The sequence below is a fragment of the Leptodactylus fuscus genome, chromosome 10, assembly GCF_031893055.1.
Source record: "Leptodactylus fuscus isolate aLepFus1 chromosome 10, aLepFus1.hap2, whole genome shotgun sequence".
Classification (NCBI taxonomy): Eukaryota; Metazoa; Chordata; class Amphibia; order Anura; family Leptodactylidae; genus Leptodactylus; species Leptodactylus fuscus.
Window position 1 is genome coordinate 61,163,992 of NC_134274.1, and position 18,679 is coordinate 61,182,670.

Here is an 18,679-nt window from a genome sequence, read left to right on the forward strand (position 1 = left end):
CCCTTTTGAATTAGTCTATGGTAGACACCCCAGGGGCTTACTTGATAGAGCCAAAGAAACCTGGGAAACGGAGGTTTCCCCATACCGTAGTGTCATAGAGCATGTAGCTCAAATGCAGGACCAAATTTCAACAGTCATGCCAATTGTTAAACAACATTTGCAAAGAGCACAAGAGGCCCAAAGCAGAATTTACAATCGTTCTGCCAGAGTCCGAGAATTTAACCCAGGGGACAGAGTCCTTATTTTGGTGCCTACTGTGGAGAGCAAGTTCTTAGCCAAATGGCAAGGCCCATATGAAATTGTGGAAAAAGTAGGGCCAGTCAACTAAAGGTTCACTAGCCAGGAAAAAGGAAGCCTTTTCAAATCTACCATGTGAACTTGATTAAGCCCTGGAACCAGAGGGAATCCTTGGTGGCCTCAAATACAGAGGTGGGTGATTTGTTGCCACCAATCCCTCCAGTCCGTGTGAATGAGACCCTCTCAGTGCCCCAACAACAAGAGGCAAAAGAGTTCCTGCAGAAAAATAGACGCAAGTTCTTTATCTACCAGGGCATACACACCTAATAGAGCACCATGTAGAGACAGAAGCTGGGAGGAAAGTAAACCTCAAACCCTAAAAAATACCAGAGGCACATAGGGAGGTAGCGTCAGCTGAGGTTAAATGTATGCTAAAATAGCTGAACGAAAGTCCTAAAAGCCAAACTTCTTTGTTCAACGAATTCAGTTAAAAAGAATGGGCACCCAACAGAGGACCCTATTATAGTCAATGGGGTCCGATGGGCTCCATTGCTCTTGTAGCAATCTGTTTTTCAGTTCTAGTGTGTACCTAGCGTATGTTATAAAAATGAATTTCTGTCTGTCTGTCTGTCTGTCTGTCTGTCTGTGCTCTAATGCGAACCAAACGACTGGACCGATCTTCACCAAATTTGGTACAGAGATACTTCAGATATCCGGGAAGGTTTAAGATGAGACTCCAACTCGCTCGGACGTACCGTTGCTGAGATACAGCATTTCAAACACAGTGCCCCCCCCCCCCTTAGCCAATACAAACCTGCAAGACTTTCACTCATATTCCAACTGCAATACACACGGTCACTCCACATGCACAATACAACACTGATATCCAAACTGAGATACATGCATCAGAGGATTAGATACACAGATCAGCACACAGTATCACACACCAGAGAATTAGATACACGGGTCTGCACACAGTCCCACAAACCAGAGAATTAAATACGCACTTCTGCACACAGTTCCACACACTGAAGGATTTGATACGTACATCTGCACACGGTTCCACATACCGAAGGATTAGATACAGGCATCTACACACAGTTCCACACTCCAGAGGATTAGATACGCGCATCTGCACACATTTGTACACGCCATAGGATTAGATACACGCATCTGCACAGAGTACCACATGCCTTAGGATTAGATACATGCGTCTACACACAGTTCCACACTCCAGAGGATTAGATATGCGTGTCTGCACACAGTTGTACACGCCATAGGATTAGATACACGCGTCTTCACACAGTACCACATGCAGTAGGATTAGATACGTGCGTCTACACACAGTTCCACACGCCGAAGGATTAGATACGCGCCTCTTCACACAATACCACACAGGGAAAGATTAGATACGTGTGTGTGCACACAGTACCACACTTTGGAGGATTAGATACATGCCTCTGCACACAGTACCACAAGCCAGAGAATTAGACACGCGTCTCAGCACACAGTACCACATGCTGGGGGATTGGATACATGCGTCTACACACAGTTCCACACACTGTAGGATTAGATACGCACCTCTTCACACAATACCACACAGGGGAGGATTAGATACACGTGTCTTCACACAGTTGTACACGCCATAGGATTAGATACATGCGTCTTCACACAGTACCACATGCAGTAGGATTAGATACGCGCGTCTACACACAGTTCCACACGCCGAAGGATTAGATACGCGCCTCTTCACACAATACCACACATGGGAGGATTAGATATGTGTGTGTGCACACAGTACCACACTTTGGAGGATTAGATACATGCCTCTGCACACAGTACCACAAGCCATAGGATTATATACGCACGTCTGCACACAGTACCACATGCCGGGGGATTGGATACATGCTTCTACACACAGTTCCACACACTGTAGGATTAGATACGCACCTCTTCACACAATACCACACAGGGGAGGATTAGATACACGTGTCTTCACACAGTTGTACACGCCATAGGATTAGATACACGCGTCTGCACACAGTACCACATGCTGTAGGATTAGATACGCGCGTCTACACACAGTTCCACACTACAGAGGATTAGATACGCGCATCTGCACACAGTTGTACACGCCATAGGATTAGATACACACGTCTGCACAGAGTACCACATGCCGTAGGATTAGATACACACATCTACACACAGTTCCACACTCCAAAGGATTAGATACGCGCGTCTGCACAGTTGTACACGCCATAGAATTAGATACACGCGTCTGCACACAGTACCACATGCAGTAGGATTAGATACGCGACTCTTCACACAGTACCACACAGGGGAGGATTAGATACGTGTGTGCACGCAGTATCACACTTTGGAGGATTAGATACATGCCTCTGCACACAGTACCACAAGCCAGAGAATTAGATACGCGTCTCAGCACACAGTATCACATGGGGGAGGATTAGATACGCGCCTCTTCACACAATACCACACAGGGGAGGATTAGATACGTGCATCTGAACACAGTACCACACGGGAGGATTAGATACAGGCCTCTGCATACAGTACCACATGCCAGAGAATTAGATACGCGTCTCAGCACACAGTTCCACATGGGGGAGGATTAGATATGCGCATCTGCACACAGTACCACACGCCAGAGTCATTAGATACGCGCATCTGCACACAGTTTCACTTACTGGAGGATTAGATACGCGCCTCTTCACACAATATCACATGGGGAGGATTAGATATGTGCATCTGCACAAAGTACCACACCAACAAGAATTAGACACTTGCATCTAAACACAGTACTACACGGGGAAGGATTAGATACAGCTTTACTCCAGGTATCCATAACAACTGATCACAGGTTTTTCACTGATATCCAAAATGAGATACACATAATCACATTACGCTTATGGACATACACACAAACCACATACAAAATACACCAGTGCAAAATTGAACAATTCTTATGGGGCCAGTACACAAACATAAATTGTAATATACCCGTGTGAAGCCGGGTCCTCCCTCTTGTATATTATAACAATGAATTCTTGTCTGTCTGTCTGTCTGTCTGTCTGTCTGTCTGTCTGTCCGTCCGTCTGTCTGTCTGTTCTCTAATGCGAACCAAACGACTCGACCAATCTTCACCAAGTTTGGTACAGAGATACTTCAGATATCTGGGAAGGTTTAAGACGAGACTCCAACTCCCTCGGACGTATCGTTGCTGAGATACAACATTCCAAACACACTGCCCCCCCTTAGCCAATACAAACCTGCAAGACTTTCACTCATATTCCAACTGCAATACACACGGTCACTCCACATGCACAATACAACACTGATATCCAAACTGAGATACACGCATCAGAGGATTAGATACACAGATCAGCACACAGTATCACACGCCAGAGGATTAGATACACGGGTATGCACACAGTCCCACACACACAGGGGTGAACCTAGCTTTTTTGCCGCCTGAGGTGGATGACAGAAAGCTTGTCCTGGACTGGCTTAGGTCAGCAAAAATGCCGCCCCGCCCGGGGCCCTGGCATAGCGCCGCCTGAAGTGGTCGGTTCAGATCGCCTCATGAGAGGCGTGGTGCTGCAGTGGGGGCACAAAACTTCCAACCACCATGGATCAGCAAAGCTATGGCTAGTAAAGCCATTCACATCACATCATTACAATTCAGTCCATGCCTCCATTTTCGAGAAAAAGACAATTGCCATAAAGGTATGTAAAAAGTTGCCATGGACAGCGCCGCACCTCCCATGAGGCAACCTGAAGCGAGCGCTTCAGGCGGCGCTATGCCAGGGCCTCAGGGAGGGCGGCATTTTTAGTTACCTAAGCCAGTCCAGGACAAGCTGTCCTGGACTGGCTTAGCACCGAACGGTGGTTTGGGGAGGCCACTGGAGCAGCGTCTCCATGCCTGCTCTCTGCCGGCGAACGGTGCTAAGCCCCACCCCCTGCACTTCGCCACGCCCCTCCACTCTGCCCCCTCCTCCCGGCGGGGGGGGGGGGCGGCTTTCTGTAGTTCGCCTCGGGCGTTGAAAGGGGCAGGTTCGCCCCTGACTGGAGGTAACATATTTTATCATTTGAAGCGCCGAACCAGAATTTTCCCAGAATATTGTTGCCATCTATGTTTAAAAGGTTATTCCAGCAAGAAGCTTTTATCATCAGTTCATTACTTAGGTGACAAATATTAGATCACTGCATGTTCAAGTCCAATACTTGGCTGTCTCTATAACTCCCATATGATTTGCACGGAGCTGCAGCATGAACGCTTTTTGGACATTGTGGTTGTGCGGCAAAGGAGGATGCACGGCCAAGACCTCTTGTGGACTGAATCCCTTCATTTTAACATTCATTATGCATGTAGAGGCTAAGTGATGAATACTTCTGGCTGGAATACCCCTTTAACAATGCTAGGCTCTTAGTTGGCCCCATGATTGTAATTCAAGTGAATGGGACAAACTAAGATAATATGGTACGACTCCTACTGGAATTGTTCTTGCCATGTTCACCATATTCCTGCTTACTTGTAGCATGTATGACTGGACGACTCCAGGTTGATTATTGCCTGAACGGATTAAATCTGTGGATGAAGAACAGTCAAGTGGCTAAGGCCCCGTTCACACTGCAGGATCTGTAACTGATTTTGCTATGCATTCTGCCTCCCAAAACAAGATGCCAAAAAAAAAAAAAAAGTGTTCTGCTCGATCTTGCCGCAATGTTCACGGCTAAAGATTCTTCATTGATCAGGCTTATTTATTTTCAGCTGGGGGCTGGAAAATAAAGGGGAATCCAAGGAGGATGTCCATCTCAAATTGGGGCTGAGATGGGAGCCATTATACTTTGGAGGATATTAAACTATGTGGGACATAAAGGGGAATATAAGGGTAGGTTCACATGATGGAATCTGGACCTGATTTTGATTCTGCCTCACAATCTGTGCCACATTCCTCCCTAAATCTGCCTCCCATAAAGAACAATAGGAGGTAGAGATTGAAGCAGGTTGCTGAAACAACCATGGTTGCTGCCCCAACCTAGGAGGACATCGCTATCTCTGTTGTCACCCCATGTTTATCTTGCCAACTAACGTCACTTGTAATGTAGCGCTAGTGTACTGCTGACACCCTCCAGAGACTACTGAGGTTTACTTCTAAGTCTGTTGATCCACACAGGAAAACACTTAAAATCAGCAAAAAAAAAAATCAAAAAACAAACAAACAAAAAAACCCTGTCTGCACAACACCCCTATTGGGAGGGAGTTTCCCTCACCTCCACGCATTATCTTTCATGTTTATGTTGGCAACTATTATATAGTATATATTACATATTGTCTCTTTTCAGAATAACTTAAACTGTATCCATCAACATTACATAACAGAAAATACTTGACTAATAATTGCAAAATCTCTGGTTTAACAACTGGTACAGGGACACTTCACACTCAGTGCATCAACAATATGGGTAATGTTCCTATGTAAATCTCTGCTTCCAGATACTGTGGCCCAACCTTCCCTTTGGATGGGAGCAAAATTGCAACTTTCATGTTGTTGAGGGCTCAATGAAATGAACTTAATTTTACAATGCCAAAAGAGAAGTAACTGAGAGTCAGTGAGTATAAAGCATGACATCACTTTTTTCTGTGTAAACCACCCTATGCAGCGACTGCCCTAGAGAGGGTGCTATAGAGTTCTTGCAGGGTTTCTGACAACTCTTGACAGGGATTTATTGTCTTTTTTATTTATTTTTTTTAGAATTTTGCATAGATATATTTTTTTAATGTTTTTATTTGTTTGGGAAGCGCAAAGCAGGATAAAGAGACAGGCCTACATATATTTTAATGTAACATGATCTCACCAACAGAAGTTTTGGAAATGTTTTTGCGGCACACATAAAGACATTATACTGAAGCCATGAACAATTACTAGAACCAATAGTTTTACAGTTTCCTATTCCATATGCCTTCAGGTCAGTGCATAGCGTGGTCAGCTGCAGTTACATGATAAAATTTTCTTCAGAAAAATATTGCTTGGAATCCTTGATCTCATTAGAAACGGCTTCATATTCACTTGCAGAGCCGGGATCTTCTCCAGAATAAAGGCCTGATCCGGTATCTTCTGCAGAAAGTGGAATGGATGCTATATAGGACGGGGTCTTCTTGGATCTGTAATAAAATTAGGAAATAATAATGTGACTTTTATTTGTGGCTTACTTCTAACCACTGGAACTGGAATGAAAACTTTATTGCAAAAGTTGTTTAGAAGGGGAATTACTGCTTGTGAAATTTTTCGGTTTCTTACTGCATATGGCGTGACAAAGTAACTTCATGTATATGGTGCAGTTAGCATGCCTAACCTGGAAAGAACCCAAACTATTGGACAAGTGATGTTTTAGGTATTTTATTTGTATTTACATAATTTAATAACACTATGATTCAACTGTTTTAGATGCCGCTGATCCCAAAGCACTTCCATTCACCCCTGTGCAGGAGACTGCAGCAAGCTCTGCCACTCCTCCTTCTAACATCTTCCTGTGCCTTTTTTCATCATTTAAATCAGTTTTCTTTGATATCATCTTGATATCCTGCAACCCTATGTCTGCTTTTATAACATAACTGTACACTGACCACCCCCTAGGCCGCTATCTTGATTGACTTAATCTCCATAATCTAACTGTCCTCTAGCACATATCTCCTTATCTCCTCATACAATTTATTCATCTACATAACTGTTCATCCAGATGTCTTCTACCAGGAGCAACCATGCCTTGCTTTGTATGTATAAAGCTAGTAGGGGAATGACTATACTTGGTGCAGAGGTTAGCGAATGGCCACCCTGCCACATAAATTGATACCGATTGTTGTTACCTATGTTCATTATCCTTTTAATACACTATTTTATTTCCACTGTTTACTGCCCTCGTTCTGTGACATCACTGTGACATCAGCATGATTCCCACACTGGGACATCATTATATGCACTTTTGTATGACTTTACAGTATTTTACATCATATGCATTATCTTTGCACAATCTATGTCACTAGTTTTTCTCTTTATTATCAGTGTATTGTGACATCACTGCATCAGTTATATTGCATACCTCCCAACTTTTTAAGAACCGAAAGAGGGACAAAATGTGCGGCGCGCCAATGTGCGGCGTGGCAAATTTATCCCGCCCACTTTTATGTTGACTCCGCCCATTCTCATTAATTTTTCATGTGCCCGCACACAGTATAATCCTTCTACAGTCACCTGTAAATTATATGTTCCCCTCTATCTTTCCCCCAGTTTCATATATACTCTTCATCTGCCCCCAGTTTCATTTCCCCCCTCCATCTCTGCCCCCAGATTCATGTCCCCCATCTCTGCCCCCAGATTCATGTCCCCCATCTCTGCCCACAGTTTCATGTCCCCCATCTCTACCCCCAGATTCATGTCCCACATCTCTGCCCCCAGATTAATGTCCCCCCATCTCTGCCCCCAGATTCATGTCCCCCATCTCTACCCCCAGATTCATGTCCCCCCATCTCTGCCCCCAGTGTCATGCCGTCCTCTCCTCATCTGCCCTCAGATTCATGTCCCCCCCATCTCTTCCCCCAGATTCATGTCTTCACATCTCTGCCCCCAGAATCATGTCCCTCCATTTCTGCCCCCAGTGTCATGCCGTCCCCCCTTCATCTGCCCCCAGTTTCATCACATCACATCGTGCCTACACAGCCACTACCCGGAGTGCAGCGGCGAAGCAAGGAGCTGACCTGTGCCAGCTCCTTCCTTTAACCGCGTATGTATTCAACTCAGATCTGCGTCCTCCAGACGCAGATCTGAGTTGAAATCAGGACATACCTCCCTCCAACCGGGACCGTGGGACATGTCACCGAAATCGTGAATGTTCCGCCGAAATCGGGACGGTTGGGAGGTATGTATATTGTCACATCTATGTGGTTATTTTATCTGTACTGTCCTTGGTATCCTTGTGATGAAGTCACTGTGTGCATTATAGATGTCCTATGGCATAGCAGTAAGGATTATCCCTGTACAATGACATCACTGTAAGCAGTATAAAGCTTCTGTGACATAACTGTAAGGATTATCCCTGTACAATGACATCACTGTGTGTGTTTTCAAATATGCGCTTCCAGTGCCAAATGCCCATAATATATACATTAATGTACGCTATTTATATGTATTTTCCTTCTGCAGGCCCCTTCTTCAGGACTGTCTATAGGCACGGGCCTTCTGAAGTGCACTGTATTTACAAAGTTACAAAGGCACTTACATTGGACTGCGATCAATTATATTACTTTGTTCATTTTGATCAAAAATGGCTTTTTCTTCAGCACAAGCTATGTCATTATCTCCAGGCCTGCAACGGATCCTTTGGTATTTTTCTTGCTTCGTAGGGAAACCTAAAGGAAATGTAACAATAGTGTCCGGTTAACAAATGAAATGAATTCCTAATAATTTAATCTAAGGGTATAATAGTGTCTAAGTTATAAACAGGTAATGGGAATATTCATGTTTTTCTCTTGACCGTATCCTAGCCATACAGTAGCAACGCTCTTGGCCACTGCTTTCTATGTAATGCTGGTAAAATAAGTTACACTTCGATTAAAGGGGTGCTAAAAATGTCCCAGATGTAAATACCCCTTTAAATGTACTCTACCATAAGAATAAGAAAAAAATGTAGGTTTATGATAGCTTCTCTATATTTATAATATGGCAAGTATTGCTTTAACTCCTTATTTTGAACCATACAATTACATATAGTTAATATTCAGTGCCCAAATAGTACAGTGTTGTTTTGAAGTTGGCACCGGTGCTGGATTGGAATCCAGCATCGATGGGAACATGGACATCATAGACATCAGAATCCAGCACCGGTGGGAACATGGACATCATAGACATCAGAATTCAGCACTGGTAGGAACATGGACATCATAGACATCCAGTCAAATTGTTTATTTAAAAAAAATTGCATTTCTTTAGTAAAAGTGGTAAATTATAATAAAAGGAATATAAATATGATCACTAGAGATGAGCGAACACTGTTCGGATCAGCCGATCCGAACAGCACGCTCCCATAGAAATTAATGGAAGCACCTGTGACGCCGGCCGTCGGCAAAGTCAGCGTCACAGGTGCTTCCATTCATTTCTAAGAGAGCGTGCTGTTTGGATCGGCTGATCCGAACAGTGTTTGCTCATCTCTAATGATCACCATAATTCTAATAAGCCGCCAGGTATGTCACTTTTACCATGTGACTTTTAATGCAGAGATAAAGCCGTAAACACAAATTCCAAAAACTAATGACAGATTTGTAGGTTTTTTCACATGGACCCCCCAAAAATGTTAATAAAAGCTAATCAAAACATTATATGTACTCCAAAATGGTCCCAACTGAAAGTGCAAATTGTTACAAAAAGAATAAGCCTCATATGGCTATAACAGCAGAAAAATAAAATAGTTATGGATTTTAGAATGTAGAAACGATAAATATGAAAAACTTGCTGAGCATTTAACAATCAAACTACCCTGTGTCCTTAAGGGGTTAATCTCATGCATAAACATCCATTGTGTAATATATTTTGTAATACCAGCTAGGTTCCTACAGTTACATAAGGCTGTCTACACATCTCCATTGGGATTTCTGTTTTTCTGTTCTGTTATAGGAACACTGAAATCCCAACAGAGACAAATCTGTCATGTGACCGGCGGAACTCCTAATGGAATCTGCAACAGAGACTCCTAATGGAGCCTTAGATGCTGATGTGAATATATCCTAAGCCATGCGATACAAAATACAGATGTCAAATGAGATGTAATACTTGTATCCTGCACATGTATAGTTTGTGACATTTTATGTTGTTCTCATATTACTAGTGATGATCGTAATATGTTAGCGCTATAAAAATGAATGAAATAAGGGATATTAATGCTGATATGCTTAATGAATGAATGCTTAATGATGACATGCCAGTTATTGGGCGACATAGGCATATTTGTGATATTTTCAGTGATGCCATAAGAGGTCTCCAGAATCAGTTCTAGCTGTAGTTCAGTTATATGACAATGTCTGTGTACACTGTTACTATATCTGCCATCAGGGAAAAGCTGGCACACCCCCATACACATAATACATAGGCCACGGGTTTGGTCTTGGTGTAAGAGCACTTTTATAGACTGGCAGTATATACAGTCCTATGAAAAAGTTTGGGCACCCCTATTAATCTTAATCATTTTTAGTTCTAAATATTTTGGTGTTTGCAACAGCCATTTCAGTTTGATATATCTAATAACTGATGGACACAGTAATATTTCAGGATTGAAATGAGGTTTATTGTACTAACAGAAAATGCGCAATATGCATTAAACCAAAATTTGACCGGTGCAAAAATATGGGCACCTCAACAGAAAAGTGACATTAATATTTAGTAGATCTTCCTTTTGCAAAGATAACAGCCTCTAGTCGCTTCCTGTAGCTTTTAATCAGTTCCTGGATCCTGGATGAAGGTATTTTGGACCATTTCTTTCTACAAAACAATTCAAGTTCAGTTAAGTTTGATGGTCGCCGAACATGGACAGCCCGCTCTCAAATGATCTGAAAACAAAGATTGTTCAACATAGTTGTTCAGGGGAAGGATACAAAACGTTGTCTCAGAGATTTAACCTGTCAGTTTCCACTGTGAGGAACATAGTAAGGAAATGGAAGACCACAGGGACAGTTCTTGTTAAGCCCAGAAGTGGCAGGCCAAGAAAAATATCAGAAAGGCAGAGAAGAAGAATGGTGAGAACAGTCAAGGACAATCCACAGACCACCTCCAAAGAGCTGCAGCATCATCTTGCTGCAGATGGTGTCACTGTGCATCGGTCAACTATACAGCGCACTTTGCACAAATAGAAGCTGTATGGGAGAGTGATGAGAAAGAAGCCGTTTCTGCACGTACGCCACAAATAGAGTTGCCTGAGGTATGAAAAAGCACATTTGGACAAGGCAGCTTCATTTTGGAAACAAAAATTGAGTTGTTTGGTTATAAAAAAAGGCGTTATGCATGGCGTCCAAAAAGAAACAGCATTCCAAGAAAAACACATGCTACCCACTGTAAAATTTGGTGGAGGTTCCATCATGCTTTGGGGCTGTGTGGCCAATGCCAGCATCGGGAATCTTGTTAAAGTTGAGAGTCACATGGATTCCACTCAGTATCAGCAGATTCTTGAGAATAATGTTCAAGAATCAGTGACGAAGTTGAAGTTACGCCGGGGATGGATATTTCAGCAAGACAATGATCCAAAACACCGCTCCAAATCCTCAGGCATTCATGCAGAGGAACAATTACAATGTTCTGGAATGGCCATCCCAGTCCCCAGACCTGAATATCATTGAACATCTGTGGGATGATTTGAAGCGGGCTGTCCATGCTCGGCGACCATCTAACTTAACTGAACTTGAATTATTTGTCCAAAATACCTTTATCCAGGATCCAGGAACTGATTAAAAGCTACAGGAAGCGACTAGAGGCTGTTATCTTTGCAAAAGGAGGATCTACTAAATATTAATGTCACTTTTCTGTTGAGGTGCCCATACTTTTGCACCGGTCAAATTTTGGTTTAATGCATATTGCACATTTTCTGTTAGTACAATAAACCTCATTTCAATCCTGAAATATTACTGTGTCCATCAGTTATTAGATATATCAAACTGAAATGGCTGTTGCAAATACCAAAATATTTAGAACTAAAAATGATTAAGATTAATAGGGGTGCCCAAACTTTTTCATAGGACTGTATTTGTGAATGCAAACAATACAAAGTACCTTCATATAACCGTGTAAACACATACATTCCTTGGTTTGTTATTTATTTGCAGTTATTATAGGACTACATTTAATAAACATTGATATGAGTACAACCAGGGCTACTTTAACCATAGGGCATACGGAGCAGCTGCAGTAGGCCCTATAGTAGTGGGGGCCCCCTTGAGACAGCATTTAGAGTTCTGTCCTGCTACTCCAGCAGTTAGTTTGAGCCGTCCCGATTCCAACTCATTTGTGTCTCCTGGCAGAGAAGAGTTGAATATAATGGTGAAGAAGGGAGTCATCTGTTCTCTGCTTTACCATTTGGTCCCTCTCTCTGCTTCTGGTGTCTTGGGAGCGGTAAGCATGATGTAGTGACATCACTTACATTGCCCCTGCTGCTCCTTGAAGCCAATGGGAGCAGAGACAGAAAGGGAATAGGGAACGGAGAGGAACTTTATACTGTGGGGTCTCTTCAATCCACAAACTATAAGCGGAGGCCCAGGTAATGTGATCAAATAAAAAAAACAATTGTACTCACCTCTCCTGCACTCTGTTCTCTTCGGTGGTTCTGGCTGACATCAGAGACTTACAGGGTCTCATGGTTTACGTCAGCATCATGAAGCATAATGGTGCCAACGTGACCCCTGAGAGCCAGTCAACGGTCGCTGAGGTCAAGCAGAAGCATCAAAGAGAACAAGTTGTTGAGCTAGACTCCAGGGAAAGTGAGTAACATTATTTTTTATGTTTGATCACCTCCCTTGGCACTCTGATTATTATACTATACTATATATTATACTACTGTGGGGTGTAATAATAATAGCTAGTGAATGGTGAAACCCAAAAATTTCGGGTTAGGCTGAACCCAAAATTTTTGGAAAATTTGTTGGGATACAATACTGTGTAGAGTGGCTGCTGTGGGACATTATGCCTTGTGGAGTGGCCACTATGGGACATTATACTGTGTGAAGGGGCCACTATCCAATAAACATGCATGCATGCATTTTTGTGCAAAAGGCATCATGTGAATGCAGCTTTACACTGAAGTCAAAATTCCAATAGCCTAGGACTGGATGCAGCTCTAGGTATAACTGCATTGTGCCGTGTACCTGCATTGCAGCCACATAGTGTATCACCGCCCTAAGGGTGCTGCCATACGGTGCTCCTGGACACATATATTTACCACTAACTGGGGGGGCTGTACATGTACTTTTATTCCTTCTATTGGGAAAGAATAGGTGCCTGCTGTGAAATAACAGTAAACACGTGTCTAGAAGCATCTGGTGGCAACATTTCTTGTGTTATGGTTTGTGGTATTTGATTTTTGTAAGTTACATCGGCACAGCATACAAAAATATTTGCCTACCCCTGGTCTAGTTAAAGGTTGCACTGTCTTACATATATACAGTATTAGTAAATCTGCTCTGTTGATTCTATTTCAGCATTTACTCTCCAGGAGACCACAACAGTATGGTTATGTAGTGGTTAAGGTAGACTACAATTCTATGTGAATAATTTAAAGGGGATTTCCACCTTCAGGTACTTTCCCACATGTTTGCCAATGTCAGACTGGTTTCCTCTTCATATGTCTTGATGGCGGTATTGCCATATCTCCCAACTTTCAAGTGACAGAAAGAGGCCATAACCTGAAGTGTGCAGTGCCCTGCTGCAAATTTATGTAAGATAAACCACACCTACTATCACTCCCATGCTCTCTTTGACCCCATACAATGCAACTTAGTCCCTGTGACCCCATACATCATGGGCCCCCTTACTGCCCCATGCAGTATCATGCCCCCTTGTGGCTCCCACACAGTATAATGTCCCCAATAGCTAAAACACAGTATAACATCCTTCCCAGTGGCCCTCACACAGTATAATATTCCCCAGTGGCCATCACAAAGTATAATTCACCCCTTTGGCACCCACACTGCATAATAACACTGCATAATACCCCCTTGTGACCCACATAAAGTATAATATAATTGTTGGGGTCCTTACACAGAATAATGCCCTACTTGTGACTCCCACACATTATAATTCCCCCTCCTTGTGGCCCCCCACACATTATAATGCCCCAGTCTTCCCAATAGCCAAAAGACATTATAATCCCTGAAACACCAGTAATACTCATGGTCCCCTGGAGTCCACTCTGGTCTCTGCAGCATATGGCTAAGAGGAGGAAGCGAATTATTTCATAAATCCACCACCATTGTAAGGATCATCAAGACTGGTGTATAATTCACCGGTGTTAATGAATTGCCCCCACACTGTATACATGAGATTAAGAAAATCTCATTGGTCTTAATGCTACTGTTCTATTCTGAAAATCTGTGGGTAATGTGCAGAGTGTGCATGTGCCCTAAAAGGAACAGAATACAACATTCAATTTATTAAAAAAGATTTGCATGAAAAGGTAAATCAGAAGTTAAAGCAGTGGCTGATGTTCTGTGGTTATGTTTGCTACAGATGCATTGGTAGTTTTCCGTTTTGCTGTGACATACGTGGTTGAAAATGTTGTGAACAAGATGAACTAATGCTAATACTTGCTGACAAAGGTGAGAACCAAGTATGGCTACATTTCCTGTTGTCACCTCAGCAAAACAGGAGAAACATGCCAATATCTCTGTAAGTAAATAAAACATTAAAAAAGTCAATTATATCTGTGGTAAGCTCGGCCCATGTATTTTGCTTCCTTTTTATGTAAAACTTAAAAAATCTATATATACTAGTAATAGGTTAAGGGGATACTCCAGGTAAAATATATCAATGAACTCTTCTATGGACAGGTCACTACTATAAAAAGGGTAGGGGTCTGGCATCTAGAACCTAGAGCTGTTCGCTGTCAGCTGAGATTTCTAAAACAGTTGGTTTTTTGGAAATCACAGAATGTCATTTATACCCACGCTATTGGTTTTCCTATTGGTAAAATTGATGCAGAAATTCTGCAGAGCAAAACTCTGTGGACCTTCTGTAAAAAAAAGCGCTGCGGGAAAACCCACAATGAGTTTCTGCCGCAGTTTTTCCCGCAGCTCTTTTTCGCTGCAGCCTGCTATGTGGGGCCTTAGCCTTAAAGGGGCTCTATCAGCATAATCCCAATTGGAGACAGGAACCAATGTGAGTGACAACAATCTCTGAACAGCACTGCAGAATATGTTGGTGAGGTTATGACTACAGATATTGGTGTCTGAAACGTGGAAATTATATTTCTTACCCACTGGTTTGTTATTGTTACTACCTTTTGATGTTTTTAAAGAATAATCAATGAATTGTTGGATTTTGCTTGGAACTTTTACATGTTGTTGTGAAGCATGGATCACATGCACCATCAAACTTAGGCTAAGTTCACACCTGCGCTCGGTCTCTGCTCGGGGATTCCGTTACCCATTCTGCTTTAAGGATAAGGCCCCATAACCGCGGAAACACAGCTTTTTTGTTGCAGATTTTGCTACAATTTTTTCAGCCAAAGCCAGGAGTAGATTGAGCAGAAGGTAGAAGTATAGGAACTTCTTATATATTTCCCATTCCTTTTGTAGCCATACTTGACTTTAGCTAAAAAAAAACACAACAAATTGTGCAATAAAAAAAGCAGTGTTTCTGCAACGTGGTCTTTAGCCTAAAAATGTGGAGTCCTGCAGGAAGCGCTTTTCTCTCTGCGTTTTTCCACTCCTTTCGGGCAGAAACCTGGTGGACCCCATTATAGTCTATGGAGTCTGCAGGTTTCTGAGGGTAACTGCTTTTATTTTTAGGTTTTTGCTCGGGGGTATCCCAAGTGGACCCTCACCCCGGATGGAAACCCGAAAAACCTGGAAACTCAACTCTATCTTATGTCACTAGTCTACTATGGGTCAATGTGCAGATATAAATTGTGCTAGGCACCACCTATCAGGGTTAGGTCTCCTTCTCACGCCACCAACATCCATCTTCATATATCAGCAACTCCAAATTGCTACTTTGGGACCAGTGAGGAGCGATGATGGTAGGGTACAACAATAAGCAGTCTGTGGGCTAGCATAGTCTATCTATTGTATTAGATCTTCCATATTATTGTAATACTTTTACAGATCTCAAGGGCTGTTTGCCTCTACTGAAATCCTATGTGTGCTTTGTACACTGGTGGCCTAAAACTAACCCTTAGTGTTAAGACTATTAAATGGAACATTCAGGGGGGCACATCTCAACCCTGGTCCAAAAAAGAAAATGCACCGTAGGTGGAGCGGAGTGTGACAAAAACATTAATAGGTGCAAATAAGCCTTGAATGACGTCATGACATGAATCAACCTTCCGCTCAATTTCCCACAATAACTTATTTTGCAATGTAAGACCTAAAAATACAGTAGGGAGTATACGTCCTCAGTATATGGTATAGGTGAAACTAATTAGATGATTTTGTTTCTTATGGACGTTTGGCAGACATACAATAAGGCTACGTTCACATCTGCACCGGAGACCCTATTATATTCAATGGGGTGTGCCGGGTTCTGTGTAACCGCTGTATTAGTAGTCTCCCTCTCCGTTATTTGGCTCCCCGACAGTCCCGAACAACAGAGAGAAAAGGCTAGTGTGAACCTAACATAAGTAGGTTCACTAAGGGTAAATGTTAAAAACATAATAAATGCACATACCGTATATACTCGAGTATAAGCCGAATTTTTCAGCACAGTTTTTGCGCTGAAAAAGCCCCCCTCGGCTTATACTCGAGTCAGCAAAAGAAAAAAAATATATACTTTTTTTAGGAGGGGGGGGGGTCTATGACCAGCCACATTATCAATATATAGAATCTCCCGTAAAATAGTGGGAAAAAAAGAATCTTTAAAGAAAATTACTGTGAAACACATACACATCAGGTATCCCTGTGTCTGAAAGTGCCCGGTCTACTGGATATAGGGTATCCGCAGTGCTCCTCTTCTGTCGGGAAGCACTGCAGGAGCACTGCAGATACTCTATATTCAGCCAGGCTGAATTCCAAGTGGGGGGAAAAACCCCAGTCCTCAAGCTCAGGGAAGGGGCAAACAGACAACCAAAACACCCCCTCCCCTGACCCAGCACCCAGCAAGTACTGCACCCAAAAACTCCGACCATTTTAATTTTTGAAATTTTCCAGTAGCTACTGCATTTCCCCCCTCGGCTTATACTCGAGTCAATAAGTTTTCCCAGTTTTTTGTGGTAAAATTAGGGGCCTCGGCTTATAATTGAGTCGGTTTATACTCGAGTATATACGGTAAATATGAGAGATTAAAGTCCAATACTGAATCTGCAACAAAATCCACATGTGTTAGATGCAGATTTGTCACAGATTTTGTGGATATACAACGTATATATGTCTATTATAGAAAAGACAGATATGGTTTATGTGAAATGTGTGACGATGGTGATAAAAACTACACATTAACTAAAATATGATCCATATTAAGATCCCAGCAAAATTAGACTTATCTTATAATATATAACCAGACATACTTGAACCTTGAGTCTTTTCTGGCCTGTATTTTTATTTTTTTTACTAGATTATCCCATTGTTCCCATAACAGTGCCATAGATTCCCAATGAAATGTGAACACAGATTCTATGATTCATAACCGAGAAGATTCCAGTCACAGATCTCACATTACTTCCAATTCACGGTATATAATGGTTTACATGAAAAAGTGATAAAGTAAGTAATAAATTACCTTGGACAAGATTTCCAGCGACAAGAAGAACAAAGAATAAGAGGAACATTTTCTTGTTGTGAAAAAGCAGAAGTCCCATCATCTCTAGAGCAATGCTTCTCAGCACAAAGATGAGATCTCGAAATAAGAGCAACAAGTTCCTCAGCTACTAAAGGTTTCCGACTCAAACCACTATGACCAACCCTAAATTTGTCACAGCTTCCTGCCAAAACGTTAAAACACAAGTATTCTTAACTAAAGGTGACAAATTCTCCGGAAACAAGTTGTAAGATAAGAAACACAAGACTTTGTGTTCTCATGGAATATGTAGAAATGTGCAGATATTTTTATTTGATTGCTGCTTCCGTGGTTTCAGTTCTGGAAAGAAAAAGTTGTGAAATAAAGTAAAACAAATAAAACAAATAAAGTAAAACAAACCCATAATTCTATTCTGGTGTAGAAATAACATATAAAAGAAATACTTATTAGAGTTGTAGCATATCTTTCTCACCACATCACAAGAGTTTGAAAGAATCAAATAAGGGTAATAGTAGGTAATAGAATTAGCTGCTCAATAGTAAGAGATTTATGGGAAACTTAACAATGGTCCATCGACTTGTTCTACTTGTTCGTCACCCAAACATAAAACTCTTATATACAGTAGAGGAGATATTTGGGAGCTTAGACTTTCAATATGATTGTGGCACAAAAACAGTGGCATAGCTATATAGAGTGCAGAAGTTGTAGTGACACCGGGGCCCTGGAGCCTGAGGAGGTCCAAAAGGTCACATGATAGTTGGGCACCCTGTTACAGATTTTACATTGAAGACCATGTAAAACAGACACTGTTAGGCCTGGTTCACATCTGCGTTCGGTATTCCATTCAGGAAGTACACATGGGGACCCCCCGAACTGAATACCGAACGCATTGACAAGCGGTGAGCTTATGTAAACACATGGAACCCATAGACTATAATGGGTCT

At 42.1% G+C, this 18,679-nt stretch overlaps 1 protein-coding gene across 1 annotated transcript; it reads right to left on the reverse strand.

Moving 5' to 3' along the window:
* Positions 1 to 6,200: 6,200 nt before the first annotated feature.
* On the reverse strand, positions 6,201 to 17,852 carry SRGN (serglycin). Its single transcript, XM_075258745.1, has 3 exons — positions 17,718 to 17,852; positions 8,533 to 8,662; positions 6,201 to 6,421 (listed from the first exon to the last, which is right to left on the reverse strand). Exons 1-3 carry the CDS (start codon positions 17,797 to 17,799, stop codon positions 6,253 to 6,255), a joined length of 381 nt encoding a protein of 126 aa, XP_075114846.1. The 5' UTR covers positions 17,800 to 17,852; the 3' UTR covers positions 6,201 to 6,252.
* Between the last annotated feature and the right edge of the window lie 827 nt (positions 17,853 to 18,679).

What these genes read in the sequence shown, in the direction of transcription:
- SRGN (XM_075258745.1), bottom strand. Translation starts at nt 17,799, where the DNA reads ATGATGGGACTTCTGCTTTTTCACAACAAGAAAATGTTCCTCTTATTC. An exon ending in CGCTGGAAATCTTGTCCAAG is followed by an intron (nt 8,663 to 17,717) that starts GTAATTTATTAC and finishes CATTTCCTTTAG; the next exon opens with GTTTCCCTACGAAGCAAGAA. An exon ending in ATAATTGATCGCAGTCCAAT is followed by an intron (nt 6,422 to 8,532) that starts GTAAGTGCCTTT and finishes ATTTTATTACAG; the next exon opens with ATCCAAGAAGACCCCGTCCT.